At 38.8% G+C, this 19262-nt stretch overlaps 2 protein-coding genes across 3 annotated transcripts; one reads left to right on the top strand and one right to left on the bottom strand.

Moving 5' to 3' along the window:
- Nucleotides 1-1519: 1519 nt before the first annotated feature.
- On the bottom strand, nt 1520-9150 carry nae1 (nedd8 activating enzyme E1 subunit 1). 2 transcript variants are annotated; one of them, XM_031744854.2, is made up of 20 exons: nt 9030-9150; nt 8505-8608; nt 8356-8416; nt 8238-8268; nt 8055-8126; nt 7440-7519; nt 6282-6391; nt 5956-6065; nt 5801-5863; nt 5621-5684; nt 5456-5547; nt 5267-5326; nt 5039-5172; nt 4828-4903; nt 4364-4403; nt 3791-3877; nt 3582-3674; nt 2339-2453; nt 2198-2247; nt 1520-2107 (listed from the first exon to the last, which is right to left on the bottom strand). In XM_031744854.2, exons 1-20 carry the CDS (start codon nt 9077-9079, stop codon nt 1998-2000), a joined length of 1602 nt encoding a protein of 533 aa, XP_031600714.1. In that variant the 5' UTR covers nt 9080-9150; the 3' UTR covers nt 1520-1997. The 2 variants fall into 2 exon arrangements, with proteins under 2 accessions (XP_031600714.1, XP_039465572.1); XM_039609638.1 differs by having other exon boundaries at nt 8055-8121; nt 9030-9068.
- A 1749-nt stretch (nt 9151-10899) lies between these two features.
- ca7 (carbonic anhydrase VII) lies at nt 10900-18256 on the top strand. The gene is made up of 7 exons (XM_031744855.2): nt 10900-11049; nt 11556-11753; nt 13919-14037; nt 14415-14510; nt 14659-14721; nt 14829-14984; nt 17417-18256. The coding sequence occupies exons 1-7, from the start codon at nt 11013-11015 to the stop codon at nt 17534-17536; spliced, it is 789 nt and encodes a 262-aa protein (XP_031600715.1). The 5' UTR covers nt 10900-11012; the 3' UTR covers nt 17537-18256.
- Nucleotides 18257-19262: the final 1006 nt, after the last annotated feature.

The raw sequence follows: 19262 nt of genomic DNA, 5'->3' as shown, positions 1-19262 counted from the left end.
TGTTAACAAAACTGTATAATCAACATTTTTTAGGGATCTTGTGATGAGGCAAAGGTGATATTTCTTACAGGACAAAGTACTACTTTGACTGAAGTTGACTGTGTCATTTTGTTTCTAATATTTATTTAGGTAGAAGTATTTAGTTGGATTTTAGAGCTGCTTTACATGATACCCTTCCCTTTATCGTAGCATCATGTCCTGCAATTTTTGCTATAAATACTTGAGTTTTTATACTCTGAATCCTTCAATAGAGAAAAAAAAGGTTTAAAAAAGACAAACGGTCTGTTGCGTCAGATAAAAAGCTCTTCTTTGCTTATTCGTTTTTGTAATCTCTTATCAGTCTTATCAGTATTCTTACATGAGTGGGGGCCTTGGGTTACAAGAAGACACATGAGTTACTGTCGTCACTCTGACAGTATGAAGCAGAAACGAAGACATCCTAGTATAACCAGCGCTGAACATTACATGTTCGGATGGACACCTGTGAATAAACTAAATTTATTTGTATATATTTTGCATATCTTATATTTCTATTGTCTTTTATTGTACTTAGTGTAGTTTATAGTTGTTTCTATTGTTTTGAAATTATCATTTACTCTATTTATGTATTCTGGTGGCCTCTGTGGACAGCAAAGAAAGAATTTCACTGTACAGGGGACTGTTACAGCGTGGCAGTCTTAGAGGCAGCGGCTGGATGGAGCTGTGATAATCTTTAAGAGGCAACGGACAAATTCTTGATTTAGAAAATGTCCAGAGTAGTTCTTGGCAACCTGCTCTATCCTTCTCAGACAGACGGTGACGGGGGGTATGAGAGTGAGTCTGTGACAGATATCTACATGGGGAGATTTGGAGAGGAGGTCTGCGAAGGGTAAATTTCCATTCAGCTCAAGTCTGGAAAAAGAAAAAAGCAAACCTTACCCTGTGCACCAGTTATATCACATAATCACCTCGCAAGGCTGTGCTACATATTAGATCACTCTCAAAAGAAAGACCAGTGTGCTCCACACGGCGCAGTATCTAAAAAGAGCTGCTGAGAAACAACACACTGGTTAATCGTTAACAAAACAGGTTTTTTGTTAACATCCTACCTCTGATTAAGTCAAACTCAGTCTGTATCCAAAGGTCAGCATCCAGGTACTGGTCACTGTGTAGGAATGTTAAATAAACTTGCAACTACATGATGACCAACAAATGGTAAAAAAATGAGGAGTGCCATCTAGTGTTGAGTAAAGATAATGTTAAACCCTCATAAAAGTGGTTTCATGTGGATCTTGCCAGGGGTCACATTACAGGCCTCTCAAGAAGCTCACATGTTTGTCATCAAACATTTATTCAGGATGAAGAACTGAAATCATTGCAAAAAAAAAAAAAAAAAAAAAAAAAAAAAAAAAAAAAAAAAAGTAACTTTAAGTGTTTTCCAGAGGTGAAATAATATGTGACTTAGGTTGGCGGGTGAGCTGAAGAGAAAAAGACACTCAGAGGATTTACTGATATTAAAAAAAAGAAAAAAACCCCCACATCAAATAAAATGTTTAATGTTTTATCGCAATACAAGACAGCTCAACACTACAAGTTTTACATAGCTTGTTCCAAATACAATAAGACAGTTGTGACTAATGTATACAAAGTGCCGCTACGCTGTAATACATCATCCACAAACGCTGAATTTCAGATGAAAATACTACATTGAGGTTTGGAATCTGACAGTTTCATTTCTGACTTAAAGGTCCGCTTAACAGCAAATGTGTGATGGGTGATATCTTGATTTTTTTCCCTCCCACATTTTAAGAACTTTGAGAAGAAGCTGAAACACTATGAACTGACAGTTCAGTCTAAAATGCTTCTTCTCTGTGAGAAGCACTTCTAGGTGTAAGCATATACATGTTTGTAAAAATCAAATCCCAATGTCCAGTTTTACAGTTTGATCTATTACACTCCTGTTTATCCTTGTGCCATTTTTCTCTCATATTTTCCGTAAGCAGCTTCAGTAATCGTACTCACAAACGCAACGTGGCCGACGTCTGTGACATTGCGTTGTAAATGAAAGTGTTGTTAAATGGCACAAACTGGTGGCTGATAATTTTTATGGCCTCTTGAGCAGCTGATCCTAAAATAAAACATAATAAAAGATTTGAACAGATATATCTTACAGCACCGTTTCACAAAGAAATGCTGTAGGAATCAATCGAATCTTTACCTCCCAAAAATGCAGAAACTGTGTGTGGCTCTGCCGCTCCATATCGACAGCTGCAGTGGTATAAACAGAAAGTAAATATTTGTTTATGTGTTTTTGAAACAATTACTCAAAACAGCACATCCAGTTTTGCCCCTGACTTACAACTCGTGGATATAGTCGTCTTTGATGTTGACATTGAGGCTGTACTCCTGCAGTAGGCTGTTCACACAGGCCTTCAGTTTGCTAATGTCCTCCTCCACCTGGTAGTTATAAACGCCTAAAGAGAGTAAAGACAGGAAAAAAGACATGAGACTAAAGAAATCAGTTCTGTTTCTGTATTCTGGCATCAGCAGGAAGTAAAATCAGACTGTAGCATACACTTACTGCCCACTTTGTTAGGTACAGCTGTTCAACTGCTCATTAATACAAATATCTAACCAACCAGTCACATGGCAGCAATTCAGTGCATTCAAGCATGTAGATATGGTCAAAGTGAGTTGCTGAAGTCCAAACTGAGCATCAGAATGGGGGAAAAACAAAGGGGCTTTAACTTTAAAAAGGGTGTTTCAGCTGCTGATCTACTTGGATTTTCCTGCACAATCATCACAGAGGTTTACAAAGAATGGTTTTAAAAAAAGAAATATCCAATGGGCAGTAGGCTGCTGATGTCAGAAGTCTGAGGAGAATGGCCAGACTGCTTCAAGCTGATAGAAAGGCAATGGTAACTCAAATAACCATTAGTTGCAACCAAGGTATGCAGAGGAGCATTTCTGCATACACAAAAATTCAACGCTTGCAGCAGACTGCAGCAGCAGAAACCACACCGGGTGCCACTCCTGTCAGCTTCACACGGGCTCTCCAACCGCGGACAACTGAAGAGGTCCTAACACGTTTCCTGGTCTGATGAATCTTGACTTCTGTTGTACCATTTGATCACACCAAATTCTGAATCTAGCAAACAACATGAAAGCATGGATCCATTCTGACCTGTTTCAACAGTTCAGACTAGTGGTAGTAGTTGTAAGGATGTGGGGATATTTTTTTTGGCACACTTTGGGCCATCATGTCAATATGATCAAAGATTTCTGAGGAATGTTTCCAGCACCATTTTGAATCTGTGCCATGAAGAATTAAGACATTTCTGAAGGCAAAAGAATTGTCCAACCTGGTAAAAGCACGGTTTAATAAAACACGAGAAGTATTCTCAATAAACCCTGCAAGCCTTTTTTTTTTCTTTTTAAGACTCTAGCTTAGATGCTGACTGTATACAAACTGGATGAGATTCTTAATGTTGCGGCAGCTATTCTTTTCTTAATGGTCAGTGGCCACATTAGTACACATTTACATATCCAAAGCTTTGTCAATATTACTTTCCTCTTTGAGGAAAGCTTAAAGCACTTCATACCTGGGTAGCGAGAGTGCTGCTGATAGAAACGATCAACAGCTCGAAGCATGAGGTAGAAGACCATCTCGCTATCTGGACTGTCCATGCAGGAGGCTGTGGGGAAACAGCTGATGTTATTACAAAAGTAGGCTTTGTTGCAACAAGAAGAACATGACGTGACTCCAACATAAAAAGAGTTTACTCCAAGAGAAAATGAATCCCCAACTTACTGATTTCATCTTTGTTTACTGTATCCACACTATATTCTTCAGCCAGAGACCTGCAGCGCACCACCCGCAGAAAGGATGCATTCTTACCTAAACACAAATATCTACAGTTAGGAAATGACTAGCCTCACATGAAGCAGGTGTCACAAAGAGATCATATCACGCTACACTTCCAATGAGAGGACAAAGTAACAGAATAACGCATGCTAGAAATAGCCAGGCTCAGAGGAAATAAATAAAGCATATCAGTAAAGCAACACATGACAGACTTGGTGTTTCCTTGTGAAATTTTTACAAATGAATATATGGCACTGTGCAGCTTTGTTTCACATATGACAATGTTAATGTCATATGGATGTTAATAAAGCTCGTTGGAGGGCATTATTAAAAGCAATAATAATTAAATTACCATGAATAATCATATCTGATCTATTTGAAGCTGATCAATTTTAACTAACTTCCAGGGTTCACACAACACAATTAAACAGGGCCCCGCTGAACAGCAATAAAAACTGGGCCCCCTCAAAAACACACATGGCAAGTGAATGGTTGTTGATAAAAGAACATAGTGCTTACAGAACAGTTTGATGTCCTTCTCAGGAATGCTTTCTGCTGGCTAGTGGAAAAAATGTAAGCAGAATTAAGAACTGTAGGAATCCAGTTTTTAGTCAAATTAAATGGTGAAAATGCCATACTGAGTATGTGAGGGCAAACTCTATAGAATTCTATAGCTCAATCATATCATGACGAAAGAGAAAAGACACATGATGCAGATATTAGGTTCCAGTAGAAAAAGCATTAACTAAAAACTTCAACACTCTTGGCTTTGCTGATGAATTAAACTTATTTGGATGGAGATGAAGGATCTACAAATGTACCTGTAATAAACACGTGCTGTGATAGGACTATGAAAAAAAACTGTACCATATATTTCTCCAGATTAGCATACTAGTCTGACTGCTGCACTGTTTTAAGCACACTAGATTCCAATTTCATTATGCATTATTTAGAAATCTAAGCTCCAAAGCTTTGCGCCATACCTTTCCAACAGACTGTAGTAGAGATTCTACATGTTTAGAAACAGCTGCTGCATCCTGCATGGCCTTTTCCCTGTAACTGTAATAAAACACAAATAAGAAGTCAAACCACCCACAAATGGCAAGTATGTATCAATAAATGCAGAACTGTTGAGTTCATTTCTGTTGCTCTTGTTTAATTAAACAGTGAGCACCCATATATTTCCCCACTTACACATTTTGAAGGTTGATAAACTTCTGAGAATCTGCAATCATGTCAGGTATGGTTCCTCGTACGGGTAGGCTTCCATTTCCCTCGTTGTGAACAAATTCTTTGACAGCTCGCAGCATCACCCAGAAGCACGGACTCTAAACAAACACATACAAGAAATACTTAAGATTAAAAGCAAACACCTTAAAATATGTATTTTTTTATAGGAAAGATCTGGCAAAAAATTACAACCTGTGCTGTGATGTTTTTACACTGCTCACTATTGAAGAGATCTTCAACAGCGCTAGGAATCTGCAGAAGCAAGAGATTTCACAAGTCTTAATAGACTAAACTATGGAGGGGTGGGAGTTTAAAGTGAGAGATGCTGTGTGGGACACAAGACAGCTCTTAAGGAAGCCAAGAGCTTTTAAATTCTGTCACCTTGGTAGGATTTAAAGCAGTATTGACATTCTTAATAGCTTCCTCAAAGTTTTCCTCATCCTCTGGGACACCATTCTCATTCTTCCTGATCCCTGAAAGAAAGAGAAATAGTATGCATAAAATGAAGAGAAAAGTCCACAAGTATCTTCACAGGTCCACAAGTACCTTCCCGAATGAGCTGTCTGAAGGCCTCTTTCTCCTTGTAGTTTTTTGGTGGCTGACCATTATGCTACAATGACAAACAGCAAAAGCAGAATTAGATTCTTCTGCACAGCAACAGAAATGCTAAAGGATCTGTCAGACATTTTGGCACTAGAGAAGCAAAAGAAAAATGTAATACTGCACCTCACTGAGCCATTTCTCCAGGTGTTTAGCAACAATGATTATCCACGGCGTGTGACTGTGATCCTACAGATTAAATAAAGAACGGAAAGGAAGATGATTAGATGTGTAACCCTGGCATCATTTGAATGATGTGCATGCACAAATGAAACACACACCTTCTTCTCCATGCTGTCAAGATCATATGACTTAATGTGGTTCTGAAATTCAGCATAGGGTTGGTCCAACCTTAGATCCTCCAAGGCATTGTCTGGGTGAGATTCAATCACTGAAGAGAGATGCAGAAAAATTCAATATTAGTGTCATGTCTGTACTCTTAAATATACTGTGTAATTTGGCAAATATTAATACATAAATAAGCTATGTTCGTACCAAGTTCACTGTTCACTGAAAAGTGAACTTATCAGGTTAGACATACCAACTGAAGAATGCCAAGACTATAAAAAGGATTTAAAGAAGAAAACTGCTGCTAAGAGCGACTTACCTGTATGCTCCTGCACCACCAGTCTCATGTAGCCAATGAGGCCGTAGGTCTTACAGACTAGGAAAGGTACAGAGGCACTCCAAAGAACTGAGCCGAGCCTCAAACACGTGCTGTTGGATTTGAAGAGATGTGAAGATATTTGGACAGAAAATAAGACCAGCAAGAAAATTAAGTCAGTCCTGAAACTTTCTGCAAAAAGAGTTAACATTTTACATAAAAGAAAAAAAAGTATATATTAAAAGTAGCCCGACAATGAAGTATGTTTAATTTGATTGGAAAATCTTGCAATAGATATGTATGAACGTTCTCTAAGAATAAATGACTCATGGACTGCCGTAGTTTTCTTCATCAGCTCTTTGTTACAGTATTACAGTACAGTGGAAAAGGCTTAAATCATTTTACTTCCAAGGAGTCAGACTTTCTTGTATCTTTTTTAAACAATTTCCAAATCATTGTAGTTGGACCTATGAGAAATGCCAAAGAGAACACAGTTTGACCAACATAAAAAATTTTTTTGAACCAGCAAAGTCACTTCAAAAGAGCCTAAGAGTCCTTGAAAAGTGCCGAATGTGTCCAGGTGGAAGAGGACAAGAAGTGACTGTGACAGCAGATAAACAGTATCTGAAAGTCTTATCCTTAAGAAATAGGGGAAAATTGGCATCAGCTTCTGTTCTTCATATTTCAGCGTGACAATGATCCCAAACACACTTCGAACTGTAGTAAAAGCAAAACACACAATGAAACATTATCAGTTGGGGACTGGCTTTCCCCGAGCCCCGACCTCATTATTGAAGCAGTGTGGGATCATCTTCATCATTCAAAGCTCTTCATCATCATGAAAGATTTTTGAATGTGCTTCAAGAAGCCTGGAGAACTATTCCTCAAGACTACTTAAAGAAATGACAAGAAAGCTTACTTAAGAAAGTTCAGGCTGTGTTGAAGAATAAAGGTGGTCATACCAAATGTTGACTTTCAAGCTTGTTAGAATAGCACAAACTGTTTTTTCCTTATACGCTGCATTTCCATGTATGTTTGTACATTGTTTCAAAACACTGCACCAATTTTCTATTTTCCTAGCACAGTATAAAGAAATGACAGGTGTCTCAAGATTTTAGCACAGCACTGTAAATGAATGCAAGGATTAAGATGATCTCATACCTTTCTGGTAGCTGGACACCAATGACTATGGTAAACCTGTGGAAAAATTCTGAATCGTTGTCCAAAAGCTTATCTGGACCCTGCAGGAGTGACAGAAATTACAAGTGGCTTCAGAGTGGCAAAAGTCATAAATTCACAAACCATACGTTCCATTCATCTGAATCAGAGTTGGGTTTATTGTCAAGTTTGTGGGATTTGTCTTGGTGTCATGGTGCAGAAAGATCTTCTTCATTTCAACATCACAAACACTGCGGATGTTTTAAATTTCTACTCAAACATTATTAAGGTTTTGAAAACAGCTGGAAAAGTTAATGTGGTTAATACCTGCATGTTGTCAAATAATTTCATCATACACTTAACTACTCTTCAGATATTGATCTCTTGGTAAATTATTTGAAACAGTTGCTAAATATTGTTAAGATTTCATGATCTTTAGCTGAAAATAAAATAGCTGTGCAACACATTTAAATAAAAATAGCTGGATACAGCCATAGTGATAAGTGATTTTGGTAGGTTTTTTTTGTGTGTGTAATCATGCTGCCATGTGATTACTCTACAGATGATACACATGATCACAAACAGCCAAGACTGCCTTGGAAGGGAAGCAACACCAACCTCCTCGACAAAGTTTCCAGAGACATCACTGTTCAGCTCTTGCAGATGTTCGGTGGCAGCCTGTGCTCTGTTCTGCACAAAAAGTACGATAAGAACTCAAACAAATATGGAAATACACTGCGTACTTCAACAAAAGGACAACAGAGCTGTTGGGAGAAAATGGAAACTCCCAGCAACGCATACCTTTCCAATGCTGTCTTTGCTGAGGAAAAAGCTGCAAAAGGAGATTAAGAGGTCAGCTGCAAGCAGGCGAGTAAAACTGATAGAATAAAAATATTTTAAGCTAAACATAACCACTTACTTGTTTCCAGCATCTTCACCTGTGACTGTGTGCCCATCTACTATGGTGAATGCTCCAATACCTGACACACAGAACAATTCATTCAGTCAGACAGATGTTTTCACCATCACCTGCAGCACGGTCACTAACACAGAGGAAAATGTGTTCACCTGGAAGTACGAGGTTCTTCAGTATCTCCGTTCCCGTCGCCGTGGCGTTGATGAGACACACGTGTGCATTTTCCAGTGTTTCCTGGCCGTGGTCACCCCACAGCCTGAAAGCACACAACACGGACATTTGTTGCCATTTGCCATTTATCCTCACTTGCTAACAAACACAGTGAGCTACTTTCCCCAGAATGACTCGGCTGCTGGTAAGAAAGATTCACCCTCATCGACAGCCCTGTATTATTACACCTGTTAAACCATCAAGAGCTGTTCATAAATACGTTAAAACAGGGTGACACCTGAGCCCACACAGAAACAAAGAGCATAACATCACATCAGTCACATCACTCTTACGGCTAACTAATGCATTAGCTCGCCGGTGCTTATTTCAACTGCAACTCTCATAGCAAGCTAACGCTAGCTAGCTTCAGCACTCTTGCCCCAACAGCGTTGCTGCTGTGACCTCTCACACGTTTAGCTAGAGGGATGTTATTTCTTTGTGAAAACTACGCTGCTGTTTAAACTAACCTGAGCTGTCGGTCGTATTTTTGCTCTTTCGAGGCTTTGGTGGATGCCATGATAGCTCTGTGTTGAGTGACGTTAACGGACGTAAATTGACTTCCTCAGCGCCAGATTCGACACGAAAGTGCCCGCTCGAAAATCCGCTCTTGCACTTTCGACACAGATCAACAGCGTTATAATTAATATTGTGTTAGAAATAACAAATTTATTGATTCCAAATCTGAATTTTATTCTCTTTTATATTTGTATATTTATGTTGTGCATATTCAGCAGACCGTCTTTTATCTTTTTCTTCTCACTATTTTCTGTATTTTTTTTTTCATTTGATTTCGGGTAGTTTTTAGGGATTTTAATTAATTTGTCTGTTTAGATGTAGTAGTGACACATTACACCTCTGAAGCCCTTTTTGTTTGCTATGGTGATGAGCAGGTTGACAGATGAGGTCAGGCAGGAGTCTCTGTGGACTATGCTGTTTTCAGATGACACTGTGATCTGTGGTGAGAGCAGGGAGATGGTGGATGAGAGCCTGGAGAGGTAGAGGTATGCTGTGGAGAGAAGAGGAATTAAACTCAGTAGAAGCAAGACAGAATACATGTGTGTGTGAACGAGAGGGAGACTTTGCACATGCAAGGAGTAGTGAAGTTACATGAGTTTAAATACCCAGAATTTAAATACCCGGGGTCAACCAAGGCACCAAACAAGTGCACAAGAGAGGTGAAGAAGAGAGCGCAGGCTGGGTGGAGTGGCTGGAGACGAGTGTTGGGGTGATTTATGACAGTGGGATAGCAGAAAGAGTGAAAATGAAGGTTTACAACATGGCAGTGAGACTTGCTGTGAAGTATGGTTTAGAGATGATGTTACTCACAAAAAACAGTTACAGTTTTACTACCAGAAAAGTAATGCTACAGAGGAGTTTAAACATAATTATTTGCACAGTTAAATAGTCTTTTAGTTTTTTAACTTAAGTAAACTTATTATTAGTGCAACCTGTGTAAAACCAAAATATATTTTCAATACCTAAAGTAATCATAGTCATATAAAATGGCTTCTGTAAGAATCATACACATTATATCACTGGACCATTGCAGGTGTTTATGATTGTAATTACTTGGGTCTTCCTGGGATCTTTAACAATTTTTTTCAAAAAGTAACTAAAGCTTTAAAATAAATGGTAAAAAAATAAAATAAAATAAATGGTATGGAGTACAAAGTACTCTATTATATAATAGAGTATTACAAAATATATTACATAGCTTAGAGTATAGAGTTGAAGCAGAAAGAAAGACATAAAGAAAAAAGGGGGGACTACAGTACATCTGTATGTTAGTAAAATGCTCAAATGTGACATTAAACTCCTACGGGGCCAAGGTTTCGGATGAATAATATTACATCTAATTAAGAATTTGACAATTATTATTTTTTTTAATTTAATAAAGATCCCAAACCTACCAGCAGCAGCAATTAACAAAAAAATATTGCACAAACTAAATAATACTGATTTGGCATGTCTATATCATGGAAGCAATGCGAGGAAGATTTCTCAAAGGGCACCAAAAACTGCTGTAAATAAACTGGCTTATATTTTGGATGAGGACTAGTGACATGTTTAAAAAGTCTCAGGCAGTGCAACTGTATAGAATGGCATTTATACATGCGCAGTATAATTTAAACTAGAATAAACTGTACAATAAACTATTTAAACTATTCCCCAAAGCAACACAATGTTTTTAGATTTTAGTAGATCAGATTCTTACGGAAGCGTAGAGCTGCCACCCAGGCTGATTTTGCTAATTTTTCTTTTTTTCAACGAGGTGTGTATTTAGCGTGCAATGACCGTGCGCTCGCGCACACTTGTGGGCGTGACAAAGAGAGGTATACTTGCCCTTCCCCTTTCCCCGTAAAGTTGTTGTACCCGCTGATGTCCCTACCTGTCCTTCACGTGCGCAACGAAGTGCCGCTTGGTCCGACTGGAACCTGCAGACAGGGACAATGACGGGACATCACTGGGGATACGGGAAGGAGGACGGTGAGATGTTCCAACATGCAAGCTCCAGGCACTTTCCTGCGTGGAGGCAATTAGCAATTTAACTGGAATAAACGGCCTGTTTGCGGTGCTTCGTGTTTTACTCAGACGTTAAAGACAGCATTTAAATCCAGATTAGCCCCACGCTTAAAGAGATAAACGGTTTCACCTCAGCCTGACAGTCCAGTTGAATTTTCCCTGAGTTACAGAGAGTGTAATATTTTTATTTTTGCTCTGTCCAATGTTCTTAAGCAAACTTATTCTGTGCTGTGCTACTGTGCCTTAATGTTAATGAGGCAGTCTATCTAAATTCCTCATACCTGTTTAGGACCAAGGTTAGGTGGTGCCACCAGCCTTTAGTTGTGGCCGCGGGGGAGAAAGCTTCATTAGTTTAGTTACAGGTTTGTTGTTAGGTGACACACTAACAGATCTGGTGCAGATCATTGTGACTGCAGAATTGTGTGTGTTGTAAATGTGTCTGTTTTTGATTACATTTGTTTCTCCTATAGGTCCTTCTTCATGGTATAAAAACTACCCCGTTGCAGAGGGGAACCGGCAATCACCAATTGATATTGTCCCCAATGAGGCTTCACGTGACCGCAATCTGGGCCCTTTAATGATAAACTACGACCACTGCACCTCCATTAACATCTCCAACAATGGACACTCCGTAGTTGTGGAGTTCAATGACTCCGATGATCGTTCAGGTGAGAAAATTGTACTTTTGTTTGAAGTGAATTTAAATCAAACAGTATTCTCATTCCACTTTTACCTGTTGTAGTGGCAGGGATTTTATGTGTGTTACAAACATGCCCATATCTATTTTAGAATTTTATACAACTGCCGTGTAACTATAATAGCCGCTGAAGACAAACTTGATCTTCAGTCTGACATCTGCTGCCAGTTACATGAGGGGGAAATCTGTGCTAAAAGTTTACTTCCAGTAATCCTTCCCTTGATTTCTCGAAAGCAAAAACCACGTGTAAAGCTGATTATTATCACAGTTTGCAAATAAGCCTCTTATTATGCTGCAGGAAAGCGCAAGCAGCACTTAACTGCATGACTGTCTGTCTGCTGGACAAGAAATATAATAATGTTGGATGATCTCAGTGGTTATGATGACAATATTTGTCTTTATCACTGGGTGGATCTGTGTTAACCACCCTGACATTAGCATGACTGATGAGCTCGGAAAAGTGCGCTGTTTTGCTCTGACGGTTAACACAAAACAAGTAAATGGCTGTTTGCTGAAATACTGATAATAATGATGAAATAAAACACCTGCAAAAAAACCCTGACATCCACTACAACCTGAGCATCATTTCACTGTATTTCAAATGTTCTGCACAAATCCTCTAAACCCGTTGTTTGTTTGCCATTACACATCTTATTCAGAAGTCACTTGGATGAGTGACAAAACATTTGTCCCTCTGAAAATGCCACATCCAGATGAACAGAATCAACTTTTTGGGAATACCAAAGCAGTTATATTGAGACAGGTGCACACTGTTAAATTATTCAGAGTTGTACTAATAAAATAGAATTACAATAGCTAACATGATTTAAGACTAGTCATAACTGCAGGTGGTTTATGTTCTTCTTTCCACAGACAGATGTTAACAGTAGCGTTACGAAGGTCAGGATTTACAACAACATTGCTATCTTTAACTACCTGACTCGGCACATTATTCATTTATAAATATGTATCACTGCAATGTAGGTAGTGTAAAATGTTATCTACATATTATTAACAATATTATAATATTGTTGATCATTCTTTCACATTTTGTGCCACTCCTACACTGCTAATGTGACCTTGAATCATCTGATCCTTTTTGTCACAACGATGTCAGCAGCATCACAATGAATAACAATCATAATAACAGTGAAGAAGTCCACATCCAGCAATGCATACCACAGGCACTTAAAGCAGTCTGCAGGGTCTCCTATTCTCATTGTGACATAGATTAAAGTTATTATTCACCCTTGTTGAATCTGAAAAATAAGTTAAAAATATCCTAATCTTGATTTTGCATGGGACTGGCAATTTGCATCTGAAGCTTAAGCTGGTGCCACAGAGGTCTGATAGATGTGATACGTGACATTGGAGACTTTGCTTCTATATCAGCTTTGACTGCGAAATCCGATGATTTGAAACCTCCTGGGTGTTGACTAATGATGTCAGACGTTCATGTAAAGCTACACAAAGGATACTCTGTGATGTGTTCTCATGAAATGACATTTTCTAATCCCCTCGCAGATATTCAAATTCACTTTTATTTTATTTATGCATGCAACAAGTCATTTTAAGGCACTATGGAGCAGTATAGAGAAGGTTAGCAAGAGTTGAACTAAGTCAACATGGTTCAAGAGAAAGCATTGGACATGTATGAGGAAAACAAGACAGTGGTGAGGTGTCTTCTAGGAGTCACAGATGGATTCAAGGTAGATGTGAGATTACATCATGGATTGTCTCCAAACTCCTTCTTGTTTTCTACACTGATGACAGGCTGACAGATGAGGTCAGACAGGAGTCTCTGTGAACTGTGATGTTAGCAGGTGACATTGTGAGCTTTGGTGACAAAAAGACAGGAGTCAGGGTTGGAGGTGGCAGTACGGAAGATGTTAAGATTTTCACTGAGAATGTACCATATGAAAATCAGAAATGAGTACATCGCTGTAGCGACTCCTGGAAAGAGCATCCAAAAGAAGAACATTTTAGAGCTCTAAATTTTGTAAGGCAGAGACCTGTGAAGAGAAATCAAGCAATACAAGGTATGGGGAGTGCTTGCACGTAAACTCCACCATTTTTTTGTTTGTTTGTTTGTTTGTTTTTTTACCTCTACAGTACATCTCTCTGTATCTCCTACAGTGATCAAGGGAGGCCCACTCGATAACCCCTACAGACTGAAACAATTTCATTTCCACTGGGGTGGAAAAGGACACGAAGGCTCTGAGCACACTGTTTCAGGAAAAGGCTTTGCATCTGAGGCCAGTCTCTGTTGAGTTTAAATCCTTTATCTCAGCATCTGATAGCCAAATGCAGGTTAAGAAAACTTTGAATAGGGTGTGTATACTGGTAAAAATGTATATGGTAACAGGGCTTTGATATTTGAAATTATAAGTACTGCATTTGTTTGAGTATTTGGTGCAGACTCTCTTTTAGTTTAGAAGAAGAGAAGTTTTAGAAGAGAGAAAAAAAATCTTATATTTAAACTACAGTGGCAGGCAATTTATGGTTTACTACAAAGAGATTTTTTTACTGACATTCTGTCATTTTGTAGCACACAGAAAGGGCTGCAATGTGGTATGCATGAATTAATTTATTTACCTTATTTTTCTTATTCTTTTTGTTTCCTCACTTTTAGCTTCATTTAGTTCACTGGAATGCTGTCAAGTACAAAACATATGGAGAGGCATCAACTGCACCCGATGGTCTTGCCGTTCTTGGCATCTTTTTAGAAGTAAGACATTTCTGTTAAGTGCAATCCCATCTTCTGTCCTCATGCCCCATAACGATAGACTGAAACCATCTTAGTGCAAGTTAATAATATCCAAGATCTTCTTAGAAACATGCATGTGTGTGCAAAATATATCTATCTGTTATGTAAGACAGGTGATGACCACAGATGGCTCCACATGATAACGGATGTTCTGTACACGGTGAAGTATAAAGTGAGTAGCTTAGCTGTGATCGTTGGCTTATTTTATTGCATAAAATAAAGAATAGTCTGTGAGTTGCATTTTTGCAGTGTTGCAGCTATATTGTCTTGATGTTTCAGGGCAGTATCACAGATTTCAAAGGTTTCAACCCCAAGTGCCTGCTTCCCAGCAGTCTTCACTTCTGGACCTACCTCGGCTCTCTAACCACACCTCCGCTGCACGAGAGCGTTATCTGGATCGTCCTGAAGGAGCCAATCGAAGTGTCTGAAAAGCAGGTGAGTGCTGCAACTGTGACCACTTTACATAGCTGGTTTCTAACTTAGGCAGTGCTGTTTTTAGCATTAAAATATTGTGCTGATCTACAAAATGGAGGTGGAGAAGTGTGGCTATATTGTCATGACATGACTGTGCTAGGTATAAATCATTAACAGTAAATGAGTCTATACTCCACCAATAATCTTATCTGTAATAGATATTGATTATTCCACGTTGTGTTATACAGCCACTCAGAGACATCATTAAGCAGTACTCAGCAGTGGGTAATGACTCTGGCAAATGTTCTCTTTTACTAAAGAAGAAGATCTACAATTGTTGCTTCAAAAGAAGACTATCATGTGTGATCTTTTTTCATAGTGTTCAGTTTAAAAATGAACGTGTTAAACAGAACCGTAAAACTGTCAGAAATTGTGACCTACATTCATCTGTAAGCCAGTATAGCTTGAGGCATTGAAGTGCCAGTTGATCACTGTTGTGACATCCACGAGTCTTTGTCTGCATTATGTTTGGCTATGCTCCACTGGTCTCCAGGGAGTGTATATAAAAAAAAAGAAAAGTGAATAGCCTTTAGGGGGAGTGGGGGAGGGGTGGTCTAGCACATAAGCACAGAGCTCACCATCCCTTCCCTTACCAGAGTCTTTGTTTTGCGGTCCTGGGGGTGTAGGGTCCGACCTGGTAACTCCAATGAGGCACTGGATGTTTGGATGAAGCCAGGCCTTAGTTAGTAAATCTTTGATTGTAGCTCCGCCATTTTGTTTGTGAGTGATCTGGCATTGGTAAGGAAGAGGATGGAAGTGGGGATTTGTGTTCTTGTTTTTGCAGCTGAAGCGATAGCCAGGTCTGCGTCCCTACTTTTCTCTTAGGTTTCCTCTCCCTTTGCCGTCTGTATCGCTTGCTGTTCCCGACAATAAACCACAGAGGACACAGTGGTCTTGCAATCTCAGGTGGGACACTGTTGGTCCAATCTGAAGTAAAGTCCAGCTTCAGGCTGAGGCAGATGTCTGTTAGTTCCTGAAGAATGAAAGTGATCAGTGCATTGCAGGAAGACTCAACGAAAAGGTGTAAAAACGCAAAAGCTGCACAATAGTTGGGATCGCTGTGCCGCTGCATTCGTCCGTGTGTGCTGCCATCCTTGCACCAGTCAATGTTTCCTATGTTTTCAAAACACAGTACAGCATCACTGGATCATGGGTTCATTCCTGAAAGCAGATCTAACAAATCTCGAGTCGTAACTTTAGTCTTAATCTTAGTTTCCTGCAACAGAATGTGTATGTCATGTGCATAATTGCACTGGTATTATGATGCCTTATTTTAAATTCCAGCATGTTGAATGATAAGCATGTTCATCATGCTTATCATTCAAGAGGCATGCCACATGTGAACTTGTTTTTTTATCCACGCCTCTTAGCATTGAATTTAATCACAAACTTTAGGTCTGATAACTGCAGGATGTCAAAGTTAAGCTGACTAACTGGATGCCTGCACACGCCTTCCAGGTCCCCCTGTGAGTCTGTCTTGTAGCCACTGCTGGCCAATCTCGGGATTATTCTATGAATTTGTTGATTTTTTTTTTTTCCTGATTTTCTCTAGTTGCGTATTTTGCAAATCTATAATTGTACATGAGGAGTCAGAGGTTTTACTGGTGGAAGCACTGTGGGTGTTGGTCATGAACGATCTATAAACCCATCTGTAGCATTGCTTGGGGTGAATGTAAGCCAGGCAACTGGCCCCACAGACTATAACTCCATTCCTCAAGCCTTTGATCCCCTCCAGCTGATTATCCTGATGGATGACTGGATGGGTACAAGGCTTTAATTGGAAAATGCTTACATGGAGACCCAGCAGGGAAAAGCCCTTATATAACAAGGAATTACTTTTGTAGGAATTACTACTGTTTTTCATTTCCCCACATAATGGTAGACACAGAGTTAGAGAGGAAGTGCCAAAGTCTAACTTGGTTTTGTGGGTACTTTTAAGTTCAGGAAGCTGTTTTTTCTGTGCCATGGAGCTGTATTAAAACTCATCAGTGAGTCACAGCTTTGCAGTGAGAAACACTAGAAGGTCATTAGAAAGTTCTAAATTGATCTGAGCTGATCCTACGTGTGTTCTGCCGTCACTAAAGCATCACACCGCCTCCAAAAAAGAATTGCAAAACCTGCTGCTGTTTGAGTAATTATTGCAGGAAACTGCCCAAATGCTGTTGGTAATTGTTTACAGAAATCTGTTTTTGTATGAAAAAGTGAGCTTGGAGATGGGAAGCCAGGTTTGCTTTAGAGATTAGCATATGTTGTCAATTATTGGACCTTTTTAATGGGATTTGTTAAGTTATACTTGGCATATTTGTCTTATTATAGCATCTAATGTGGAGAAAGGGTTGTGCAGGAAATGAATGTCTTTTCCAGAGTTCATGTTTCTGTCCCTCTGAATGCAGCTGGGGATGCTCAGAATGCTTCTGTTCACCGAAGAGGAAGACAATCAGAAGATGCGGATGGAAAACAACTTCAGGCCTCCCCAGCCTCTAAAAGGGAGGAGAGTGCGTTCCTCCAATTAATGTGACCTCCGGAGATCTGAAGTCATAAATAACCAACACTGTTTTTAGACAACCGTAAATGCAATAACGCGAGAATACTTTCACCTGATAGCTTATCCCGAGGGGTTTGTGATTGTACTTAGAACAGAAGTAAAAAGCTTCAACAGTTGTCATCCCTGGTGGTGTAGCCAAACAAGGCGCCATTTAAAATCTCTGTAGCTTTCTGTGATGATCAGATAATTATTAATTCTGTCGGCAGCATCACACGATGGTTTACTATTGTGGAGGATGTATTATTATTACACCTGTGAACCAGCAACGGGGAAAAAAAGGAAAAGCATGCATAGTCCCGTATATTTGTGAGAGTTCTCACCTAAAAGCTGTGTTCATGTTCACCATCTGAGTTGCTGTAACTGTTGCGTAACTGTAACCTTTTACTTGGTATCCAGAATTAGGTGGAGTAATTCAAGCAAATGTTTAAACTCTATCATTGATTAGACGAGGCAAGAGTTCAAGGTAATTAGTAGCTAGGTTGTAGACCAGTGAGAAATCTGGGCTGTGATTGGTTAAATATTTACCACCTGTGTTGAAGATGTCTAAAAATACACTGCTTTGAACAACTGAAAATACAAAATGTTAAATACTATAATGTTAAAATGTTAAGAATCAATGAATTTGCAAATATTTTGTAAGGAGAAGGACTTGATGTCAGAAAACTGTAATATATGTTTCTGTATGTATTACTACCAGACTGAAAATATAGTACATCAATACATCAACATGATAACCACCATACTTGGAGAAGTCCAGTATCATTGCATTTAATTTTAGAATACAGAGGTGAATTGTTTTGCTGTCATATATTTATCGACGTATATCTACGGTCCCTAGAATTTAGCTACAATATTTGTCCAGCAGATGGCAGGTTTGGCTGTTTTATTAAATTTCTAGACTGAATTCTTATTCTTCAGCTATTCATCAAAAATATTTTCATAAAATGAAATTTATATTTACATGTCTGTTTAAACATTTAAATGGTTGTTTAAAATATGTAGCTATTCAAATACTGTTTCATTTAATTTAATGTATAATTAAATAAATGCTTATTTTTTTTCTCCTGCACCTTGTTTCTACATTCTTAAATTGTTATTTTCTTTCTCAGATTTATTTTATTCTCATTCAGATTTTAATTACCTTTTTATTTGATCTCTGGCATATTCAGCTTGTGTTTATCCTCCTGCAGGTGGCAGTGTCTGCTCTCATTTGTATCAAACCCAGTAACTACTGATTTGTTTTACACTGAACATGAGAAAAAAATTCACAGAAAATAAATAATTTACAACAGTTCATAGAAACCAATGGTTAAGTAAATTAAATGATGTATTACTGGCAGGAGAAATACAACATTGTCAATAATACATCAATGGCGTATTTTATCTTACATCGAAGGAAATAACTTCGATAACACTTGACCTTGCCATTGCTGTCCTTTTAGTCACTGTGTAGGTGTTCAAGAGGCTGCATTACCTCACCTGGTTTCATTTCCACCTGATGTCTGTGGAGAAATTCTGCCTCCTGGCTAATGAATAAAAAATGAGAGTAGGTGTATGAAGTATATCTGACACATATTCTCAAGTAATCCCTCAAAAATAGCATCAGTGAGCTTTATTGGGACTGAGAATACCTGAGCGGGCACATCATCTTCAGCCACGATCGATGTGCCATGTAATAAGATACTACAGTCAGA

This window comes from Oreochromis aureus, linkage group 1 (genome assembly GCF_013358895.1).
Source record: "Oreochromis aureus strain Israel breed Guangdong linkage group 1, ZZ_aureus, whole genome shotgun sequence".
NCBI classification, from domain to species: Eukaryota; Metazoa; Chordata; class Actinopteri; order Cichliformes; family Cichlidae; genus Oreochromis; species Oreochromis aureus.
Note: the sequence above shows the minus strand (reverse complement) of the source record. Positions and strands in the feature narration are given on the sequence as shown.

Coding starts and splice junctions, on each gene's coding strand:
- nae1 (XM_031744854.2), bottom strand. CDS start 9,079: ATGGCATCCACCAAAGCCTCGAAAGAGCAAAAATACGACCGACAGCTC. Junction 8,417..8,504: donor GAAGAACCTCGTACTTCCAG/GTGAACACATTT, acceptor TCTGTGTGTCAG/GTATTGGAGCATTCACCATA. Junction 3,878..4,363: donor GAAGGACATCAAACTGTTCT/GTAAGCACTATG, acceptor ATTTGTGTTTAG/GTAAGAATGCATCCTTTCTG.
- ca7 (XM_031744855.2), top strand. CDS start 11,013: ATGACGGGACATCACTGGGGATACGGGAAGGAGGACG. Junction 11,050..11,555: donor GGGATACGGGAAGGAGGACG/GTGAGATGTTCC, acceptor TTTCTCCTATAG/GTCCTTCTTCATGGTATAAA. Junction 14,511..14,658: donor TTCTTGGCATCTTTTTAGAA/GTAAGACATTTC, acceptor CTGTTATGTAAG/ACAGGTGATGACCACAGATG.